This window comes from Alligator sinensis, unplaced genomic scaffold (genome assembly GCF_000455745.1).
Source record: "Alligator sinensis unplaced genomic scaffold, ASM45574v1 scaffold293_2, whole genome shotgun sequence".
In the NCBI taxonomy this organism is placed as follows: Eukaryota; Metazoa; Chordata; order Crocodylia; family Alligatoridae; genus Alligator; species Alligator sinensis.
Window position 1 is genome coordinate 523,073 of NW_005842922.1, and position 22,134 is coordinate 545,206.

The following is a 22,134-nucleotide window of genomic DNA, read 5'->3' on the forward strand; positions in this document are numbered from 1 at the left end:
TATCACCCCTCCCTTGAACCTGTACGGAAATTCCTCAAAAAATTGCAACCCGTACTAGAAGGAGACCCTATTCTTAAAAAGATCTTCCAGAGCCACCCATCCTAGCCTTCAAACAAGCACCAAACCTCGCCAACCTTATCACCAGAAGCAAACTTCCTCAAGCCCAGAACACACCAAAAGGATTCAGACAATGCCATGGCAAGAAATGCAAAACCTGCCAACACATCTCCACCACCCCCACTATTACTACACCCCACAACAGAGCCATTAGCATTCCCGGATCTTACAGCTGTACCTCCACAAATGTAATATATCTCATCCAATGCACCAAATGCCCTGATGGAAAATACGTAGGAGAGACCAAACAACAACTGCGCACCAGAATGAACGCACACCAGAAATCTATCAAAGACAGAAATACCCAATTACTGGTGGGGGCACATTTCTCACAGGAGGCCCACTCTCTCTCCAATCTCTCAGTCCTGATCCTCAAGGGAAATTTACACAGCACTTCCCAGAGACGAGCCTACAAGCTCCATTTCATCAACCTGCTGGATACTAGAGATCATGGACTAAACATAGACATTGGATTTTTGATACATTATAATCTACCTGGCAACTGACTCCCCAGCCCAGCCCAGCCCCTGGCTTCTTTACTTTTCATTCCATTCAGGAAGAGCACACACCAACTGCTGAAGCTTCCTTAGTCTGACGAAGGGTTTTTGAACCCGAAAGCTTGCTTAATAACTATTCTCCAACCATTTGGGTTGGTCTAATAAAAGATATCAAATTCACCCAAGGAACCTTGTCTGCCTATGTCCTTAGACCAACACGGCTACAACCTACACCCTTGTATCCATCTGAGCATTCACAGAATTTAAGAGGATTTAATAGTACTGTAGATGTTGATCAGAAAGTCTTACATTTCCAAAGTTCTTGAGGTCTTGTAGCACTCCCTCCATTACATCTTCCTTCATCTGAGAGAAACCTGCTTTCCCACTATGAAGGCAGAAAGAGAACATGAAAAAGAAGGGATAAGATGGGAGAGAAAACATACTCCCCTCAATGAGCAATCTAAAACCAAAAGTAAACTTAAGACTGCCACGGGATATATGTAAGCTGTACTTAAAATGAATGCCATTATGCTACAGGAAAGGTCTGTATGGCTTCACCCACCAAATGATTTATAGTCTTTCATTTGAATCACGAGAGCATTTTGTGTCTCATCTATGATAAAAGGTCACTTTAAGCATAGACATGAACTGAAGGAAAATAATACTGGGTGTTTAATCATTGTTACAACTGCATGTTAAAGAGAGAAAATACTTCTTCCATAAATACTCAAATACAAGACCAGGTTTATTCCCCTCAATCAACATGGGGGTGAATCTCCTTAACTTACATTTGCATACAAGGAAACCTCACTAAATACATTGTCTATCATTACACTGTTGCCAAAAGCAGTATGTGCCCAATAATGGAAACCAGCTATAAAGTTGACTAAATGAAGCCAACACTGATTATGATTATAAAACACATGGCCCATACAGAGTAAAGATACTGATGGGAGGGAGAGGGAGAGAGGGGACAAGGGGACACATGTACGTGTGCCTTAAAAAAAAAAAAAAAAAAGAGCAGTTGCTCCCCTGGCAGGGAATGGGTGCCAGCCTGGAGGTACTGCAATACCAATACCAGGCCAGCATTGGGATGGCCAGAGCCAGACCTGACACCCTCCCGTTGGTGCCAAAAAATGCTTGATCTTAGCCTTTAAAAAAAAATGTTCATGTCTCAGGCCAAATTAACCAAATCAGTTCCAAAATCCATCAGCTGAGCAAAGCCCAGTCATTCAGTTCCATGTGGTGTTAACACCAGCAAGTATCTTACTTCCCAGGCTCTTCAGCCTGGGGCTTCAGATACTCACAAATCCATGTCAGGCATTCTATGTGCAAGCCCCAAGCCTGGAGTCTTGGGGTTCAGATACCCCTGAGTCCCACTTTCCCTTAGCCAAAAAAGGCAAAGGAGGCAAGCTAGAGAGAAATCCCCCATCTCCATAAAATAAAGTATGTAGCTGAGATTCTCCCATTGGGAGGCTATAGCAGACTCTCATAGGGGTGCATGCCAGCAGTGCAATGAACAGGTCTCCACCCTCAACTATACAAAGTCATTCACAGTCAGGGAGAAGAGGATCCCTTTTTTGAGGTACAGCAAAACCACCTAGACCAATCCTACCTTCTACCGTGGTGATGATCACGCCATCTCCCCTGCCAGGGATCTTGGCCAAATGACAGGTTAGTGCAAGGGCGGGCAAAGGTCAGCCCACAGCAGACTCCACTTCTCAGCAGCCCCTGCCCATGTTCCTGCAGCCAGTTTCCATGGAGACCAGCCCCAGCAGCACTGGCAGGGCGGGACCTGCTCCGGGCCTGGGATCTTGCAGTGGTAACAGTGGTCTGGAGCCGGGGCACAACCATGATCCACTGCCTGCACACCCCAGGCAGGGAAATGCAGGCAGCAGATTGTGGCTCTGCCCTGGCTCCAGACCATACTGTCACCACTGCAAAAATCACAGCCCTGACCATGAAGCAGCTACTCGCGCAGCTGTGCACCCTGCCAGAGCTGCTGGAGCTAGTCTCTATGGAAACTCTGGCCCCATGCTGTCACACTAACACAGCTCCTGGGGTCTCCATGGAAACTAGCCACAGAGACATGGGTAGGGGCTGCTGGGAAATGGAGTCTGGCCACCAGCCAGATTTTTTTTTTTTTTTGGTGAAAATTTTTCATATTCCAGGTCAAATTTGCCAAATCAGTTCCAAATCCTCTTGATTGAGCAAAACTCAATTGTTCAAACATTATATGTGGCACTACAACTGGCAAGTATCTTCCACCCCAGACTTTCCAGCCTGGGGCTTCCCAAATCCATATGGCAGGCATCCTATGTGCAGGCCCAAGCCTGGAGTTCTTGAGGTTTGGACGCCCCCGAGTCTCACTTGCCCCTAGCCAACAGCCATAGGAGCAAGATAGGGAGGAGTTCCCCATTTCCATAAAGTAGGTGTGTAGCAGAGATCCTCCCACGGAGCTGCCCACTGGGAGGCCATACCAGACTCTCATAAGGTGTCCTGTCTGCAGTGCACTGGACACGGGTGCAACCTCTACTACACAATACCACAACTCCATCTGGGTTGGGGCAGCAGGCCAGTGCAGCGCTTGATCTTAGTCCACAAGAGACTGAGAAACAATCTACCATTTTGCCCTCCCCTGGGTTAGTGTAACCCACCTAAATAAGGTATATTATAATACCCTTTGTGCTCAGTCCCCCTCAGAAATCGTTTTAAAGTCATGGTAAGCCACTATACTGAACACATTTTATACTTCTGCTTCACTCCCACAGCTAAGCCACACCTTTCCTTCCCATTTCCAAGGAGTCCTGTTTCTTAACCAGCCTTAAATGACTAGTAAACATCACTAAACAGGGCCCCAGACAGTTTGACCAGAATCCCTCTGTCACCCCTCTCTCAGCCTGTTGCATACGATTAGTGTGGCCCACCCGCCATGAGATGGAGCCTCCTGCATCTCATCTAGATATAAATTTTCATGACAAAAACACCTCCCGCCCTTTAAGAAGAAAAAAAAAGGTGAGAAAACTCCAGACTCACTGTTCCTACAGGTGGGGGGCAATCCCTGCTGCCCCCCACTGCCCCATGTTGCATGGGGGCTCTTCCATGAGCCCCCTGAAGCCCCGGGGCCACTGCAGGAGCGGTTAGTCCCAGGGCTTTTCTCCATTTTTTTTTTTCCTTAAAGGGTCAGAGCTGTGGCAGGCAGGTCAGCCATTGTGGGGTTTGGGGGGCTTGTACAGAGCCCCCCATGCAGTGTGGGGCAGTGGGGGACATCAGGGATCACCCCCATCTCCCTACCCAGCAGCACCCGGTGAGCACCAGGGCTTTTCTTTAAAGGGCTGGGATCTGGGGCAGGTGGGGCAGCCATGGTGGGGCTGGGGAAGCAGGCAGGGGATGGGGCCTGGCAGGGGTGCCCCCATTGTCCCCTCCCCCACCCCCTACTTACCAGCTCAGAATCCGGTTGCAGCTCCCTGCTGTAGCCACCAGGGACTGCCCGAATCAAAGTTATCCAAATCTTTTCCGAAGATTCAGAGAGCTTTGAATTGATTTGGACCTTTTAATTGGTCCCAATTTGATTAAGATTCAGCCACCAAATCGGGCCAAATCTCCTCCGAATCAAATCACCACCCAAAGCTTCGCACAGCCCTAATACCGAGCACTGTTGAGCTCTGGATTCACCATGGTTTTAAATGCTGTTATTGCTGCTGGGGCCTGCCCCAGTGAATGTGTGTTAAATCATGAGTCTTTTTGGCTTTGGACAAATGTTGTGCATAGTTTGTACAATATAAAAGTAGGTAAAGAAGAGCTACTTAAAAGTGTGTTTATGGAGTACCCGTGGTAAAACTTGAAGTAGTTATAAAAGAGGGAACCTGCATCAATTCTGGAGGAACTAAGCCTATGGGTACCTGTAGTAACTTCCCTATTTGAAAGTTACTACAGGTATGTTTATTTCCAGATTATAAATTATATATTTCCCTGGAGGCAGGGAAATCAGGGCCCCAAGCCCTGCAGATAGTGCTGTACAAACCCCGCTGAGGATGCCACCACTCTGCGCAGCCAATGCGTGCTGCTGGCTACTCGCCACCCCACCCCAACCACTCGCCACCCTGCCCTCCCGCTCTGGCCACTCACCACCTCCCTACCCTGCACAGGCCGATAGGCTGCAAGTCCTGCACAGCCCTAGGGTCGGCTCTGCACACTATGGTCCAAGTTATTCACTCCTGGACACTCACAAAACATTTTCCTGGAAGTACTGCAGCCACTTGAAAAGGCCCTTCTGAACAAGTCTCAGTTTCTCCCTAGTGGAGTCTTCAACATGTCTCACTTTTTCATCAATGTGACCCAATAGTTCCCTGAATTCTAATGTCTCTTCCTGCAAATTGGAAAGATCTGCCACATCCTGTATGCATTAAAAAAAAAAAAAAGAGAACAATAAGGAAGAGAGATCCATCTTTTGACTTGGATCAAAATAAATCACAACTACCTCCCCATGCTTCCAGCTTTTTGAAGTACCTACACTTCACAAATTGCCAGGTAAAAGACATCTTCAATTTCAAAATGAACAGCGCAACAGCTCTGCAAGTTTAGCTTTTCATTAGATGTGATAGGATTATGGTGCACCTGCCTGAGCTCAGCACCTAACTCGGGTGCTTGTAGTCAAGCACTAGATGGAGAATGTGTCAGGCCAGCACTGCTGGAAATAGAACTGCAGTAGCATTGATTTGGTTTAGTTATGGAAAGAGGAAGAGAATGAATGAAGCCAGAAAAGCTATAAGGAATAAGGAAATAAAAAAGGTTGGGAGAGTGTGAGACCAGAGAAAGGAAGTCAGAGGGAAGAAAGACATAACAGTATGGGAGAGGAAGACCGGACTGATTCAAACCATCAAACTGGACCAAGCTTTGAAAGTTCAAGTAATAACTGAAACAGTAAGACACTAATCCATACATGCATTCAAATTATCCAAACATTCTTCTCTTCACTGTCACACAGCACAGTAGGGTCATACCTCTGAAGCCAGGAGTAGTACAAAATGTTTGAGAACTTTGGTCCAGGCCTTTTCACTAAGATAAAGCTTGCGAGCCAGTGTGAGCTGGTTTCTGTCTATCACCTGGAAGAAACAGTGTTACTTACACTTCCTTCTTTTCTTTGGGGAAGGGGGGGGGAGGGAAGAGGAAGCATGAAGCGCAGCATCAGAGTACACCCAAGATAACAACTAACCCCATGTGTCACCACAAGAAAAAAAAATGCAATCTGGTAAGTTGACTTCACTCTATTACTCATTAAAGCTTGAAATATAATTAGCTGAGCTGTACTAGGATATACAGACAGTAGACTTCTTGCGATTTGTCTCCCGCAGTTCCTCATATCCCTGGAATGGCCTCCACTGCAACATCCCCTCCAGATCTTCTCTCCTTCCCCAGCTTGCCTTCTCCATTTACATAAATTCCCCCATTAATGTTTTTCTGCCCCGGCTCTTCCTCGTTTCAGCATCCCCTTGGTATAGCTACTGCCACTCCACTTGTATTTCTGACCCTTCCTGCTTTTTGCTCCAACATCTCTTTACTTCAGTGATTGTTCTCAGACCCTACCTCTTCCTCCATTTTTCTCTCACCTTCTTGTCTCCATCCCCGCCAATTAACAATTTGTTCCATTTCTCTCTCAACTCTCTTTATTTTGTGGATGTCTGAGGATGGCCTAAGGCTTCCCTCTTATTGCCTGAGTGAACAGAGTTGCAAAAAACAAGGTGCAGGGACTGCTGAGGTGCTCCAGCTGTTTGCTGAAACCTTTATTTCAAAGGAAACCATTTCTCTGTTCAAGTTGTGCAGTATCACTGATAAGCTCCAGCTCAGGGAAGAAGTGGCTCCCTTTGGGGAAAAACCCCTACAGCAAATAGCTGGACCATTCATCCTTAATTTGACAAGCCTAATGCAAATGAAGTGGGTTGCAAACCACCTAGATTCATTATTTGATCCAGGTTCTACTGCAATACACAAGATATTTTGTTATCAGAGCCCATAAAAGGCAGCTTGTAGAAGATAACTGTATCAGAACTGGTTTCTGTTCTAGCTATAGCCACCCCAGATAATAGCACACAACTGCAGCAGAACCAAAGGGTCACCTACTCTCACAGATTTGATCCACGGCCTAATAATACAAGCAAACTTCTTGGGAAGGAAAGAACCTCCTCAATACAATAGCCTGACTGGGCTCAAACATAGGGAATGGCCCCTTCTGAAGGCCCCATCAAAGGACAGAGGTCATCTGAACATGCCCCCAGTAGTGGGAATGAAAAAGTGTAAAGGTCAGCTCAAAAACTGGCTTTTACCCCATGTTATCCAAGTGCCTCACAAGTAATAACGCAGTGTCCAAGCTTTAATGCAGAGACCCCTGGTAGATAATTCATGGCCCAAATGTAAAGCAAGAATAGATAAACTTAAGCTTATCATTTGACACACAGAGGGGTTCTCTGAAAGGTAACAACCTCTAACCAAAGTAAGCAGATTGTAAATTTGCATTAACTCACTCAAATTCAGGTATATAGTATTAGAATAATATACCTTTTAAAGCTGCAACACAACCCATGGAAGGCATTTATGATAGGTGCCATATATACAAATAAAAAATGTCAATACTACATTTTCGATAGTGTTTTTATTTGTAAAAAAACTCTGAAGAGATGGAGGAAGAATAAGCATCTGTTAGTAATCACCCTCTTCTTTTTCTGTCACCCATACTACCACGGAGTAATATACTGCATGGTGAGCCCCATTTCTGCAATAAGACAACTTGTAGAGGAAGTACTATTCAAGATGAGCAATGATAGCAGAATCCGGGCAGCAATCATTTCTTAAAAATATCAAAAGAAAATGCAAAACTATCAAGCAATTTTAAATAACAATGGGTGCACATTTTTAGAAGAACTAGTCATGTTATCTAAAGGCTGTGGATAGGAAGCCCTCTGTAAAACCCACGTTTCTATTGTATTAAATGCAGAAGCATTTGTTCCTTGACCCTAATGACCAATCTGAAAAACTCCTAAGTGACGCCAAAAAGTTCTAATAAGAAGTTTTAAACTTGAGTAAGGTAGAGTAAGAAATACAAAGGTGGATAAATGTGTGTCAAAAAAGTAAAATATTTTCCTAGAATTTAACTTGTACACTTTTACAAAGTAATCTGGGTTTAGATCATCTAAATTATGAGGAAAATCCAGAAAACTTTAGTGCCACTATTTTTTAATGCATACAAGCCACTCTGACTTTAACCAAGTTATTCTTCTTTCACTAAGCCTTGAGACCAGAGCCAGAAAAATAAATATACAAAAGCTGGGGTTTCCATAGTAAACAAGACAAAAAAAAAAAAAAAAGCATCAGTGCACTGGGAAACGGTACCCAGACAGGTCTGGGAGGTATACTAGCAGTTAATACAAAATTTCAGTTAATCAACACCTGCCTCTAGAATCCTGGAGTGGAGCGGGTGCTCTAGCTATAATGATTTGCATCTTGCAGAATGGCAATAGTTTCCACAATCCCACCCATACCTACTTTCAGTGCTAGGTCATATGTAGCTGAGCTCCAGACTTCTCTCTCTTCAATTAACAGCTTCAGCTGGCCCTCAAGTCTCACTCTCTGCAACTCATACAGCTCTCTATATTCTTCCACAAGGCTACAAGAAAAAGAAAAAACACACTGAAATATGGGATAAGCTACTGGAATCACATCCCTTTTTTCCTATCCAGTTTTTTACCTCACAGAGCTTCCAAACATTTCTCAAGATACCTGCCCTCCCATCTCCTTATCTCGCCCATCCTACTCTACCAACTTATGAATCCAACAATTCCCTTTTCCCTGACCCACCTACAAGCCTTTCCAATGATATTCTCACTGATATTCTCAGCAAGCCTTGAAGATAGTCCTGGCTGACTGATTTATTCAGGTTACAAGATTTTCCTAGGTCAGAGGTAACTTAGAACTGAATATAGGAGTCTGAACCCCTCTATCCTTTCTAGCAATTCTCAGATTTTTACGCTATAAAGAGATTATCAATAGAGAACAAGTAGAAGTGGGGGGTATCTGTCCAAACTCAATTAAACGTGAGATACGTAGATAATAAATACAAATGACCTTTATTTGTTAAAACTTGAAACATTAGAAGAACTTCTTACCCCCTTGAGGAATCTGGAGAGAGAACCACGCATTCTTCCTCACAGAAATAATCTCTCTTTCCTAATGACTATGAGAAAGCGATCAATGTGTCACATGCCATATTTTCACTCAATAAAAGAAGCATGTGTTTTGCCTTTAACTCAGACATGGTATTGCTTCACTCCCTCAGCCCACCCTAAATTGAAAGCAACTCACTTTGCATTCAGCTCAGAGTCCCGTACTGCAGCAGCTAGTTCCTCTTGCGCCCATTCTGCTTCTCTGGTGACTCTGAGATCGTGTTCTCGGACCTCCCGCAGCTCACTGAAATAGCCCAGAATGGCCCTTTCAAATCTCAGCACATCCATTACAGTTCCCATCCTATCCAGTAATCTCAGTCAGAGCATCCTAAGTGCTAACATGGGATTCTCCTTAAAACAGACAATCATCCATTGCTATGCCTGTCCAATGCATACAAACGATGATCTTGTACACAAGTTATCCCTTTGTATACAGCCCTACATGACATTTTAAGCAATGTGTCTTCACTGTCATCTTCCATTCCTGCACTGCAGGACTCATGGGACTGCCAGAACTGTTGAAACCATGTAATGACACAATGCCCCAGGCTGTCTGCATTACAATCTGGTTTAGGGGTCATTACACTAGTTGCAAGCTAGACTATTCAGATCTTATACAAGACTTTGCTGCAACTGTAAAGTATTGTATACGGTGTAAAGCTGTAAAATAGTTAATATCCCTCTGATCTGCCAGACAAAACGTAAGAGAAGAAATCAAGTGTCTGGGGAAGAGCAAAAAATTTCTATCTACATACTAGCCCTACTGCACAGAAGGTAATGGGCACCAGTCATGATTCAGACCTGGTCAGCCGTCCAATGGATTCCTTGAAATTGTGCAACTCTTCTGTAATGTGCTTGTCCATTACCCGTTGTGCCATCAGTTCTTCGCAGAGGTTCCTCATCTGTTGGGGAATCCAATCCAGTAAATTCACATACTTCTGCCTGTAATAAGAAGGGTAGGAAAAAAAAAAATGGAAAGGTGACTTACCTTTTTGAGAATGCAGGTCTGCTAATCCAGTGTCTCAGGAGAGAAACATCACCACTGAATATGAGAGTTTCTATAAGGCCATCTTTTGAGAAGATATATTTGGGATTTTAACATTGCTGGCCAATTCAGACGCCCCAAATAAAGTATTTCTGAACATAAGCTATTATAAGGAATGATACAAGAACCCTGACTCAGGGATCTCTCAGCTGCTCCAGACACAATAGACAGAATTTTATTTCATATTAAGCAGCCAAACGGCAGATTTCCACCTGCACAAGTGGCAATCTTGGCACTTATGCAGTTTGAGATTCCGTTATCCCTGCAGCATGGACACACAAACATCCACATGGCTGCTGAACATGCACAATAGCCTACACAATCAGGCAGATACGTGGCTACATACATATGTGTGTATGCTTAACGTTTCAAGTTGCATGCCTCCACTAGCAAAAGCCAAGGCTGAGGGACAGGGTGTCACATTTCAGGTATTATCCAGTCCATTCTCCAATCCTCCTTTTGAAGCTGCCCTCCTGAACAACCAGGAGATAGAGTTATGCGGAGCCAGGAGGCAGAGAGCAAACTAGAGGGTACATAGCTCTATGAGACAGATGCTGCTCAGAAGGGAGAAAGTCTGGGATTCTAGCCTAGACCATTGCTTCCAACAGAGGAGAAACTTTTCCACTACTTTCCATCCATTTAATCCAATGAATAATAAATGCATAGTTTAGTTCCAGAGCTTCAAGAAGAGGGCTGGAGAAGGGACTGGATAATTCTTGATCCTGCGGCATTGCGTTTGGGGCAGTACGCTGAGGAGTCAAATTCAGGTTCAAACGTCTGGGTATTTGGGGCACCTAGAGTTTCTGGGTGAGTGCCCTATACATTCAATTACTGGAGCTAAAACATGGATGGGCCCCCCTCCTACTACTATTTTTTCAGGACTTACATTCAGGTATATGCATAGGTAGGCGATTACCACCCTGGTCAGCATATATTCAGTACAGGTGCAGATACTTACACACGCACACTGCACAGGTCACAGAATCACAAACCGTGTACTTGCCAAAAATGATACTTATGTGGCTGGAAAACTTTCATTTTGGAAATATATAGTGAAACAGAGTTCTATTTGATAACTCCAGCTAGATAAGACATACAGAGAATAGAGAAGCAATGTTGGAACAAGTACCAAAGTTAAGGGTAATTAACATTCCTGGTGGCAATTAATGGTTTTATGAAATACAAAGCTAATCAAGACACTACCATAATCTTGAAAGAACAACTGGGTAACTCCATTAATCCTGACCCGACCTGAGTTTGGAAAGCAGTTCTCCTCTTTCTGCACAATCCACGCTGACCTGTCGAATCAGCTCATGGAACACTATGTTGTAAATGTTCTGCTCTGCCTTCAGCACCTTCAGTACATTGTGCAGCTGGTGAAAGACATGAAAGCATTAGGGCATGGTAAAGGAAATTCACCTTTGGCAGCAATGAACTTCGGAGAAAAGAAACAGGGACAAAAGTTCAGTTTCAAAAACCTGAACCCCCTGTGCTAGATTTTCCTTTCTTAATAAACCAATAATAAAGAAATGGAGAATAGGAGAAAACTACTGGGCATAAGTTCATCAGTACAGTTTCTAAAGCAGTCAGCAGTTGCTTAACTTGCCTGCCATTTTTCTTCTTCTTGTGTCTGTACACCACATGTGACCATTTTGTCATACATACTTGTGCTCATTTATTGTACTTTGCAAGATCTTTTATTGTACATGCGCTTTCAAGCAGCAGGCATTGCAGCAAGTGTTACATAATCTGAGGCTCTGTGCCACAGCCACAGGTGGCTGAATCAATGGTATAGCCCCACTTCCTCATTAGTTCCTTGGAATGTCCAACTCCAGTACGTAGGCAGTTGAGACATTGCCACCTGACATGGCTGTCATGGTTCATCAGCCCCTGGTAGCAAGGACTCAGTGGCTGGAATGTCCATTTTTTCCTCTGTCAGGTATGTTCTTCAGCCTCTCATTCCACATTTCTAGTTGTGTCTCCTTGGGTGTGGTATCAAGAGGTTGGGTGCTGGTGAGGAAGCTCCTGCATAACTTCAAATGTTTGTCTGACGCAGGAGGTTGTATGGCTGGTGTCTCACACCTTCAGTTTGGTCTCATCATATCCTGCTGTCCACTGCTCTTCTGATGTCAGGTGGAGCAATGCCAGCCAGCAGGTACACACTGTTTAAGCTGGTAGGCTTCAGACATCTTGTGATGCATTGGCAGCTATCATTCAGAATGGGGGCATGGGGCTTAGCATGTACAGATCTCTCCCCTACAGGGCATCCACACTCAGAGAAGAAGCTGAGAGCCAGAGCAGTGGTTCAGATGGTTGAGGGTCTAGCTTCCCATTTCAAGCTGGTGAGCTTATACAAAATGTTGTTACGAGTGCTCATCTTTGCTTTTGTCTTCGTTATGTGTTTTTTTTGTATGAAGCAGTTCAATTGAGGGCAACTCCAAGGTAAACTGGATTTGGACAATGTGACAGTGGGGTCCAGGACCATGTAATGTTGAGCTGGCAGTTGGTCTCATGGTTTTTCAGATGGAAGGCACACACTTACTTATGTGTTCACTGGGTTGGTATGTAATTGGTTTTCCATTTGAGTATGAGGTTAGGCCAGGCAGTGGGGGCCATAGCAGAAGCATTCACTGTCAGGTAATACCTGTGAATTCTGCCAACACTCCAAAACATGACTTTGTCTTGCCTCTCATCAAGTTAAGGGGCTTTACCATTATCTCAAATGTAAAGAATTAAAACGAACTCTGAATGTCTTTACCCCTGTTCCCATGCATCTAAATCTGCCCAATTACTATGCATGTAATAACTGAAAGTAACCCCAAGATAGGAACATGCTCTGACATGCCATTTCAGACCTGCAACGTTCCTCAAGAGCACCTCTTTTTCACTTTGCATCAGTAGTATTTCTGTAGTCTAACATTATACTTTACAATCAGAAGAGGAGAATTCTGCTGCCTTAGTTACTTCACAGTAGGAGTCCACAACATGTCCTCTGTTGGCAAGAACATTTGTATCAGGAAAGTCCAGTATTTAACACCAGCACATTAGTTGCTCAGCCTTGACAAAGAAGATCAAGACTAAACAGGGCATTCTTAGCACAGGCAACTTGATTAGCACAAGCAGGCTGCAAAGGAGAAATGTGTAGCAGACTATCTTTAAAATTAAAACAAGGGAAGGCCCTTTCACTGTTCCAGGATTTATCCCCTTCAGTAAGTGAGATATTATTTTCTCAGGATTGTGATGAATATTTACCTGGGAAGGCTCCAATACCCCAATTGTCTCATCATTTACTCCAGCCTTTTCTAGCATGCTATCCATCACCTTCATCAGCTGAATGACCTCAAGTCGCCCAGATGGTTTCCTAAAAGATAAGGATAGAAGAAATGTGCCGCAATTTTGCATAAAATAATATGATGCATTACACAGAAATGAAATCAATACTGCCTTCTTTCTGGCACAAATTGGTGGAAGGCACTACTCACATGGATGGGAACAGCCGCAGCCTATTTTCACAATCTTCAAGCAGAGTTGTGTATTTACTATAACAAATACAAATGGAGAAGTGATCTGAGAAAACTCTCTTTGCCAGTTCTGGAATCCAGCTCCTTGTACCAAAGCTCCTATCTAGACTGGAAGCTCTTTTTGCTGTGTCTGTACAGTGCAAGCTGTCTATGGCCAGGGACAGCCTTGTGCACGGCTGGGGCTCCAATGCAAATAAAAAGCCAAAACAATATAACAGTAAGAAATAGAAAAAAAATATTATACCATTTTATACATGTTCATATTGACCCACAAAAGCTTGGATTTAATTCCTAATCTTATCTTTCATTCCCTGAACAAAGGAGGAATGGAAAACAACTATAAAGTCCTGAACAAATTTAAACTGGAAGACTGGTAAACTCAATTCAAGGATAAAAGGTGGAAAAAATTATGGGTTAGTCTGAAGATAGCAGACAGGGTCGAGATGGCATTATCTTGATTACATGTCACCATGCAGACTGGCTACAGATAAAAGGGGAAGAGACATGTCTACAGCCAAACCTTTTATTGCTTACATCCCAAAACACAAAGCAAGTTCCAAAGTCTACCTGTGACAGCACAACATACCTATCCCAGCTGAGGTGATTCAAGGGGGAAGCAGGTAGTACTACACAGGCTGATAGCAGGTCTTCTTGAATTTACTGAGTTCTCCAAGCTTCCTCACAATCTATACCCTATATTTATAGATGGCTTATTCTAAATATTCTAAGAAGTGCTTGTTGATTGGTTTTATTTACATTTCTTTTTTTCACCAAAAGTTTGGGGACTGGACTGAACCAAGTCTCTTGTGGACTTGGAAGGTGTCAATTAATTGCGATTAATATCCTTGTGGAATATTGTTCAGCACTGTCACATTTCTTTTTTACCCTAGTTTATGGTCTTCTCTGACAAAGCTGGGGTTTTTTTACAATTTATTTAAGAATCTTAAAAATATATCTATTATAGCCAAATAGCATCTAATACATTTGGTTACATCAGTCACTACTAATAACTTTTTAAGATAAAGCTATGATATAGATATAGTATATTTGCATTATTTAATGTATGGTCTTCCCTTATAATGTCTCCTTTCAGGCCTTGTGGTCTGTTTAATTGGATCTTATTACTAATTTAGATGTATATGTTGATCACTTCTTTCACTTTGCTGACCAAGTTGGTTATCACATGTCCAATGCTTCACTCAACAGTCACTCAGAAACACTTTGGGTCCTTTTGCTTAGCCACACTTCTGCAGCTTGGTTTAGGCACCTTAAAAATGGTCAAGGCTGGAACCAATGGACAGAGTATCAGGACATGGAGACATGCTAATTGAAGTCATATAAAAGCCAGTGGTGACTTAAAGGAGTCTGTCAGCACTTCCCTCTAAGCATTTGATCAAATTTATACACCCACGTTCAAATCGAACCATAAACATGTTTGATAGGAAAGCCCTTGAAATGTAGTCACAGGAATGGAAAATAGATCTGGCTTTCTTTAGTCATTGCAAGACAGGGAGGCAAAATACTGTTGCCTAGGTGGTTCTGCAGAGATAGGGTGACTGACTGTATTGTGTAACCACGGCTGCTTACAGACATGAAAATAAATATCAAACAGCACTTTACTTTCAGCTCAGTGCCCCTGCACCAAGCGCAGTGCATGCCTAGAAGAGGCATCACGTCAGATTCAATCAGCTGTTACATAAAAGTGCCAAAAAGCCCCACTGAAGTGCGCAATCTATACAGATGTTGGGTGAGCCAGGGCAAAGTAATGCGATGCTTCTTCTAGTAAAACACTGGGGTTTTTTTCACATCTGTCAGTGGCCCATATTGCTAGAGGTGCCTGCTAAGCCACACATTTTACACTCCTGTTTCCTTGACTAGGATAGGTATCTTTGCTCAATGGCTTTGGCTTCATTATCTCTGTGCACTCTACAGTGTAAAGCAAGCCATTAAATGGTGGGCACAATTCCTTGCGAGCCATACAAGCACTCACTCATCAAAATACTCCAAAGGTATGACTCCTCTGTTCTTCACAATGTGAAATTCTTCAGGGACCAGGCTGTCTGCTATGTTTGGCTGCTAAGGACAGAATAGATACATCAGAGCATGAAAGACATTTTTTTCTTTTTTAAAACAAAAGGAAGGAAGGAAGGAAAATACATGTGAACTCTCACTTTCTCCTAAAAGAGGATCTGGTTTTGGTTGCCTAGAAAACAAATTTTGTGCATAAACTTTTTTGCACTATTTTTATCCACGCACATATTTAGAACCTAACTGATGGATGTATTTTATAGACTTTTAAATCCATTTACATAACCAAACATGAACCAATGCTTGAATTCTAACTGTTGTGGTGCATGGTAAGTAGGGTGACCATAAGGTAGTCTGAGACACCCAGGACACTGCTGATTTTCCATCCCCCCTGCCCCCCAGACAGTGACGCTGCTGCAGACAGTGGCAGAGGTCAGTGGGCAGGGGCATAGGTGCAATCCACTCCTGGTGCACCATGCCCCCCTGCTGCACTGTGCCACCTCATTTTAAAATTTTCCCCAAGCAGCTGGGACCAGCCATTAAAATCTGGGACTGTCCCAGGCAAACTTGGACATACAGTCACCCTAGTGATATGGGAGTTGTATTGCTAAGGAAATGTTATAACAACAAAAAGCAACAATTAATCTTTTTGGGAGGTTTTGTTTGTTTTCAAGTGAAATGGATTTAGAGACTGCTGCATAAGAAGTCCACCTTAAATCAAACACAGACCAATGTCAGAGGGATGCACACAGGCATCATCCATCCATTCATCCAAGTCAGGAAGCTATTTTTTATTTATGCTCGGTATTTACCCAAACTCTGTTCTTGCTGAAGTCAATAAAAGCATAATTAAACACATGTTCAGCACAAATTAAAATCTGTCCCTAAAATTGAGGCCTACCAATGGATCCAACCTAAAAATCTTCCCTTGCCACATCAAAATGGAAGCATGCCATTCCTTAGTCAGTATTGCTAGGTACAACAAGACCTGATAGAGTTTGAACTGACAACCAATGCAACCTGCTCTCTTCCAATATTTTCTTCAAAAGCTCCAGCAAGGCCAGGCAGATAACATTAAATTGGGGTTGCTAGAAAGTGTAATTCAAAGTGACTAATGCTATGAAAATTTTGCTCTAAAAATAGAAAAAATGGGAATAGAAAAGGCGGCTCCAGTCTACTACATAAATCCCGCGATTACTATATGTAGTGGTTCCACAGAATTGAGAAGGATTTATCATATTTCTTCACTCACAGCAGGAGTGATGGGCGAGGCATTATTTTGGGTTCGTTTATCACCCCTCTCAGAGAAAAAGCCTGCCAGGGACCTCTCTCTCTCATCTTTTCCAAGTGCAATGTCATATAGAAAGGAAACATCCCTGAGAAAATATGGAAAAAAGTAATTATTCACTGTACCCTTCACCACCCATTCATTCCACTGCTCCCCCCAGCTAGTTAAAAGCCATAGAAGAACTATTCTGTGTTTAGGGCATAACTAAAGCCATGTTATCTTGACTAACTAAAATTCACAGGGTGTTATCTTTAGCCAGATTAATTTTACCACTGAAGGCAAACTATTGTCTAAAAACCTTGGGTCAGAGACCGTCTCTCATACTCACTACCATGGATCTACCAGATACCAACATCTCTAAATTCTGGTATGGACAACATAAGACTCAAACTTAATCATCTTGGGGAGCGATAATGTTATGCCGAAAGGCTAAAGGAGAACTGTACTCTCTTCCAAATCTGTTACGGCCAGGCAGGACTTCCTCAGAGAAATCTTGGATTCCATGTCATATCTCTAACTCCTGGCAACTTCAAAAAGCAGTTTCAAAAAGATATTTTAAAGGTCGCTCTTTACTAACTTTCTGCTTACTTTTTATTGCTCCCACATCTCCCCAGATTTTACTATGGCTGGTTACCAGCTCTACTCGTAGAGTTCCCAAAACTGAAGCATTTGGAAGCACATCTTTAGATATTTAAAAACCAACAGGGAAGTAAAAGTAAAAGCACTGTGTTCCCAACCTCGGCATTTTTTCCTCTTTCACCATAACCATTTCCTCTTCCTTGTTTACCTCCCGGCTCCTGTCAGGCAGATAGGATTGTCTGTCAGGTGCTTGAACTTATTTCTCCGATTAGGATGATGCCAGAGCCCATCTGGAGTGCATAGGAAACCCTAAAAAGCATGCACAAATATCAGTTTCCAGAGGTAAACTCTATGGTCATCATGATATAAACAAAGACTACCTGTCACCCAAGGTGATTATGAAGGACTGACTTATAGTGCAGAGGGCTATAGAGAACAAAGCCATGAGAGAAAGGAAAACTCAGATACTGTGAAATACCACTACAGGCAAGTTAATTTAAATCACAGGGATTTAAATAAAGAATTGCAATTTAATCCAAGAAACACTAATTTAAATAATTTTCATCTTGTTCTTAAATTTGAGCTTTTAGCTATTTTCCTAAAGAAAGGTTGATTATTAGAAAATGAGGAATGACATTTCTTACTTTCTAGATGATTAATGTTTTAATCCTGATCTGGGTCAAACTGATTTTGCATGGATATTGGAATTCAATTAAAAAAAAAAAATGCAGAGAATTGGCATCTTACATTTCTGTACTAATTAAATAAATCTCTGGGTATGGCCAGACACACATTTGAAACATCCACATTTTAAGAGTGAGTGCTTTACATTTGCATGTTTAAACACCACAGAGCCCCTACGCTACTCCAGAGCACTTCAGAGTGGCTATGAAGGCATACAGCAGCACTGCTTTCCAACCAAGGAGAGTAAGAATCCCTGCTTGTCTTAGCTGACCTTGGTGCCTCCCCAGGCTAAGTGAACCAGAAAGCTGTCCATCCTGCTCCCTGTTCTCCCCATATGGGCTGGGAGTAGGGAGTGGAGCACTGTGGGATGCCAGCAGACAGCTGGAGCATGCAAACATTTCAGAAAAGACTTCAAAATGAAGCACTTCAAAAGAACATCCCTCTTTTTCTGAGGGTAATTTTTAAAACTTTGGTCGGATTTGAAACACTTTGCACCCCATGCATGTCTGTACAGCATGTCTGTCCATAACCTATGTTAAATGTGGATAGATAAGAAGTTGATGAAAACAGCCTGCATCTAACACTAATTAGAAAGAAAATAATTATCCAAAATTGGCAAATTCCATGTATTGTTCCTGGGGATCAGGTCCTTCTAAATTTTAGAACTGGATGATCTCAGCCTCTCATGCTTACATTTTATTTCTATATCAGAATAGGAAAACAACTTTTACAGCATTTCCAGCCCTTAATCAGTTTCTCAGATGTAAATAAACCACTTCTCTGGGTAACCCATTCCAGTGTTTCACCACCCTTCTAGTGAGAAAGTTTTTTCCTAATATCCAACCTAAACTTCCCTGGCTATAACTTGAAACCATTGTTCCTTGTTGTGTCATCTGCCACCATGGAGAACAGTTTAGCTCCATCCTCTTTGGGACCCCCCCTTCAGTTCATTAAAGGCTGTTATCAAATCCCCTCTTCTCCAGACTAAATAAGCCCAGCCCTCTCAGTCTCTAAGTCACGTGCCCCAGCCTCCTAACAATTTGTGTTGCCCTCCGCTATAGTCTCTCCAATTTGTCTACATCATTTCTGTAGTGGGGGGCCCAAAACTGGACAGTACTCCAAATGTGGCCTCACCAATGCCAAACACAGAGGAATAATCACTTCCCTCAATTTGCTGGCAACACTCCTACTAATGCAGCCCGGTATGCTGCTAGCCTTTTTCACAACCTGTCCCCAATTCAGTGACTTGATATTGTTGTTTATTTAAAAGATTATAATAAGTTTAGTCCTTAATGCAAGGTTTCACCAGTTTACTCTAAATATGTTTATTTTTAAAACGTATTGATTTTTAAACTAAATATTTCTTTAAAATATTTAGTATTTCAATACTAGTATTGCACAAAAAAAATAAAGTTCTTAAGGTGTGGGAGCGATCAAAACAACTGTCTAGCCAATTTGTGTGTGTTCTGCCTCAAGGTAGAACCAAGAACCAAAACACACAAAATAAATGTTTAATATTGTATAGTCCCATCCCCAAAGTGTGTTGAGCATTTTACAGTCAAGTAAAAAGCAAAAGCCCCTGCTCCATATTGCTTACAATCTAATCAGAATAGTTGTAATTACAAAGTAGTACACCGTTTGGTTAACAAGATTATGATTTTATGAGTCCATGTCATTTCTTGCCAACAGAAACACAGCAAAGACAGCTAGTCTAATAAAGCCATGCGTTACCTTGAAGAATTCAACCTCTTGATTGCACGTGTGGACATTGTACTAAGATACATCTAAAAGGGACAATTCTGATCAGGTCTGATAGGAGGGGGAAAATACACTTCCTGGTAATAATGCACACACCTTAAACTCTTTTGCACTTTTGCCTTTTTTGGGAGGTTGTAAATATTCAGGGTTATAGACAGTGCTGGCAGCAGAGGTCAGCGTTCGGAAGATCTCTTCAGGGATGAAGTGACTTTGGAGGGAGGTAGAATGAAACCTTAAACAGTCAAGCATCCTTGTTTTGTCTTTCAGCTCTGGAAAACAGCAGGAAAGCACCCTACGGTAGATGGTAATACTACATTGCTAGGGATAAAAATATTGTTTTCAAAACAGTACAGTCAACTGGCCCCATTCTGACTGGATCTTTAGTTAAACATCAGTGAAGTACCTCATGGAAACAGCATGATAATGCTGCTGTGCTCCCACTTGCAACATAGTGATGTCTCTTTATTGTCACTACTACTTGCTAAATAGAGGTAGGCTTTTCAGTGAAATTTTCAGCATCAGCAAAAAGGGGGAAAAAAATTTATCCACATACTGCTACTTACAGTTATTTTATATGTCCTGCTGTATTATGCACGTATTAATACAAACCTTTAGATAAGCATTAAAATTACTAACTTCACCACTTGTGGTGGTGCCCCAAGGTGCTGGATTACATTTAAACTACAGTAGATTCAAACGTAACAGCCATGTGACCCCCCCACCCCAACATAGCAAAAATGGTATATATATTTAAAAAAAAGAGGGGGGTGTGGAAAAAAATCTCAACTACTGTACGATTGCTAGTTAGTCAGTAAGTGCATCTACATGAGACGCTTACTCCAGTTTTCCAATTAGTTCCTCAGTAAAGCATCACCATCTACACAAACAATGCTTACTAGGCCAGATTAAACCAATTAATTCTGCCATAGGATAGTACTGTCCAAAAGAAGTACTATTTTATGATGGAGTTATTTACTCTGCTGCAACTCGTGTAGGCACTGACCAGGGCTGGCTAGGGAATGAGGGTGCTACAGTGAGGGGCTGCCTGCCACTTAACCTCACATTGTAGCACCCTCGTGCCCCAGCCAGACCCTCTGCAGCACGTGGCAGGAGCAGCCCTGGACTGGCAGGCTGACCCCTCCCCGCCAGCTCCCTGCCAGCCAGGGCTGCAATGCCCCAGCTCAATGTGCTACAGTCCCAGGTGCACAGGTAAAGACTGCACTTGGGAGCAATGAACTCCGACACAAACCATGCCAGAGTTTATTGCATCAAAATTAATTTAATCCGTAGATGTTCTTTAAAACCGGTGTCTTAAACATCTGTGAACAGCTATTAAACAAAGGCATGACATAGTGCTAAGTCTCCCATAAAAGTACTCCAATACCATCTACAATCCCAAAACGGCAGAATAGACAGAGAGAAAAAGAAGTCATAATTTCCACATGGAATTATATTATATCATCTATGCTGAACTTTACCTGCATTTTCCATACTGACAGGTACCAAAGATGAGATACCTTTCATTTTTCTGCCATCTGGTTTTGATGCAGAGGATGGCCCCGGAACTGGTACTTCATTGTGGGACATGGCAAATAGCTACTGCTCATTTAGCCAAGGAAGTTCAGTTCAAATAACCTGAAAGCAAAGTTAAATCTGAATGTCTGTATCAGTAATTCTCAAGCAGAATGCTGGAATGCCTTGGGATCCTGTCAGGGGTGCTACAGGGTGCCAAAAAAAATGAGACCACTGTTAGGTCTGCAAATATGATTCACAAGATAAAACAAGAGATTTCAAACAGGAATTCACACTGTTAAAAGATTCTGGCTGGATTTCTTCAGAACAGAAAAATAGCATTATTATTTTTCTGTAGTCAAAAAGAATGAAAGCTCAGGAGCTGGTATCTTCCAAGAAGTGCCTTGCATCTAATGAAGGGTGCCTTCAATCTAAAAATATTGAGAATCATTTATCTATATTGTGGGGCTGCCACCTTTTATGCTTGTTAAACAAAAAACACAAAAAAAACCTTTTAATGGAGAATATAACGTGTGCCAGATGCAGAAAGGGAACATGCTGCTTTATTTCACATGCCAATGCAACTCCAGATGGAAATTCACAAACACAACTACAGAAAGAAAAAAAAAAAGATGTGGTTTTACACTTAACCAAATTGGGCCTGCTAAAATGAGTGGGTTTGTATCCAAAAGTTGATGCATAAATCAAGGGGCCTGTGTTTACAACAAAGCAGTCAGTCATAAATCATTGCATTCACATTTAATGCAATTAGACTTAAAAAAACAAAATGCCCAAATATATGATCTTGTAAAACTTAATGCTTCATCCTCTCTAGAGCAGTAGTTCTCACTTCCCCCCCCCCCCCCCCCCCCCCCTCTCGCCCTTGGTC

General features: G+C 42.4%; 1 protein-coding gene across 2 annotated transcripts in view; it reads right to left on the reverse strand.

The window, feature by feature from the left end:
* The window catches only part of AXDND1 (axonemal dynein light chain domain containing 1), a 41,377-nt gene that overhangs the window by 15,754 nt on the left and 3,489 nt on the right, over nt 1-22,134 (reverse strand). Inside the window, exons 2-15 of one of the 2 annotated variants that reach the window (XM_025192440.1) lie at nt 21,212-21,368; nt 19,830-20,002; nt 17,500-17,600; nt 16,677-16,800; nt 15,387-15,472; nt 13,358-13,414; nt 13,128-13,236; nt 11,127-11,248; nt 9,632-9,772; nt 8,970-9,074; nt 8,154-8,274; nt 5,618-5,719; nt 4,844-5,010; nt 924-999 (exon numbers count right to left, since the gene is read on the reverse strand). In XM_025192440.1, coding sequence (XP_025048225.1) covers nt 924-999; nt 4,844-5,010; nt 5,618-5,719; nt 8,154-8,274; nt 8,970-9,074; nt 9,632-9,772; nt 11,127-11,248; nt 13,128-13,236; nt 13,358-13,414; nt 15,387-15,472; nt 16,677-16,800; nt 17,500-17,600; nt 19,830-20,002; nt 21,212-21,320 — 1,593 coding nt within the window. In that variant the 5' untranslated portion in view covers nt 21,321-21,368. Of the gene's footprint in view, nt 1-923; nt 1,000-4,843; nt 5,011-5,617; nt 5,720-8,153; nt 8,275-8,969; nt 9,075-9,631; nt 9,773-11,126; nt 11,249-13,127; nt 13,237-13,357; nt 13,415-15,386; nt 15,473-16,676; nt 16,801-17,499; nt 17,601-19,829; nt 20,003-21,211; nt 22,100-22,134 lie in introns of those variants that run through there. The other variant, XM_025192439.1, reaches the window with a different exon arrangement.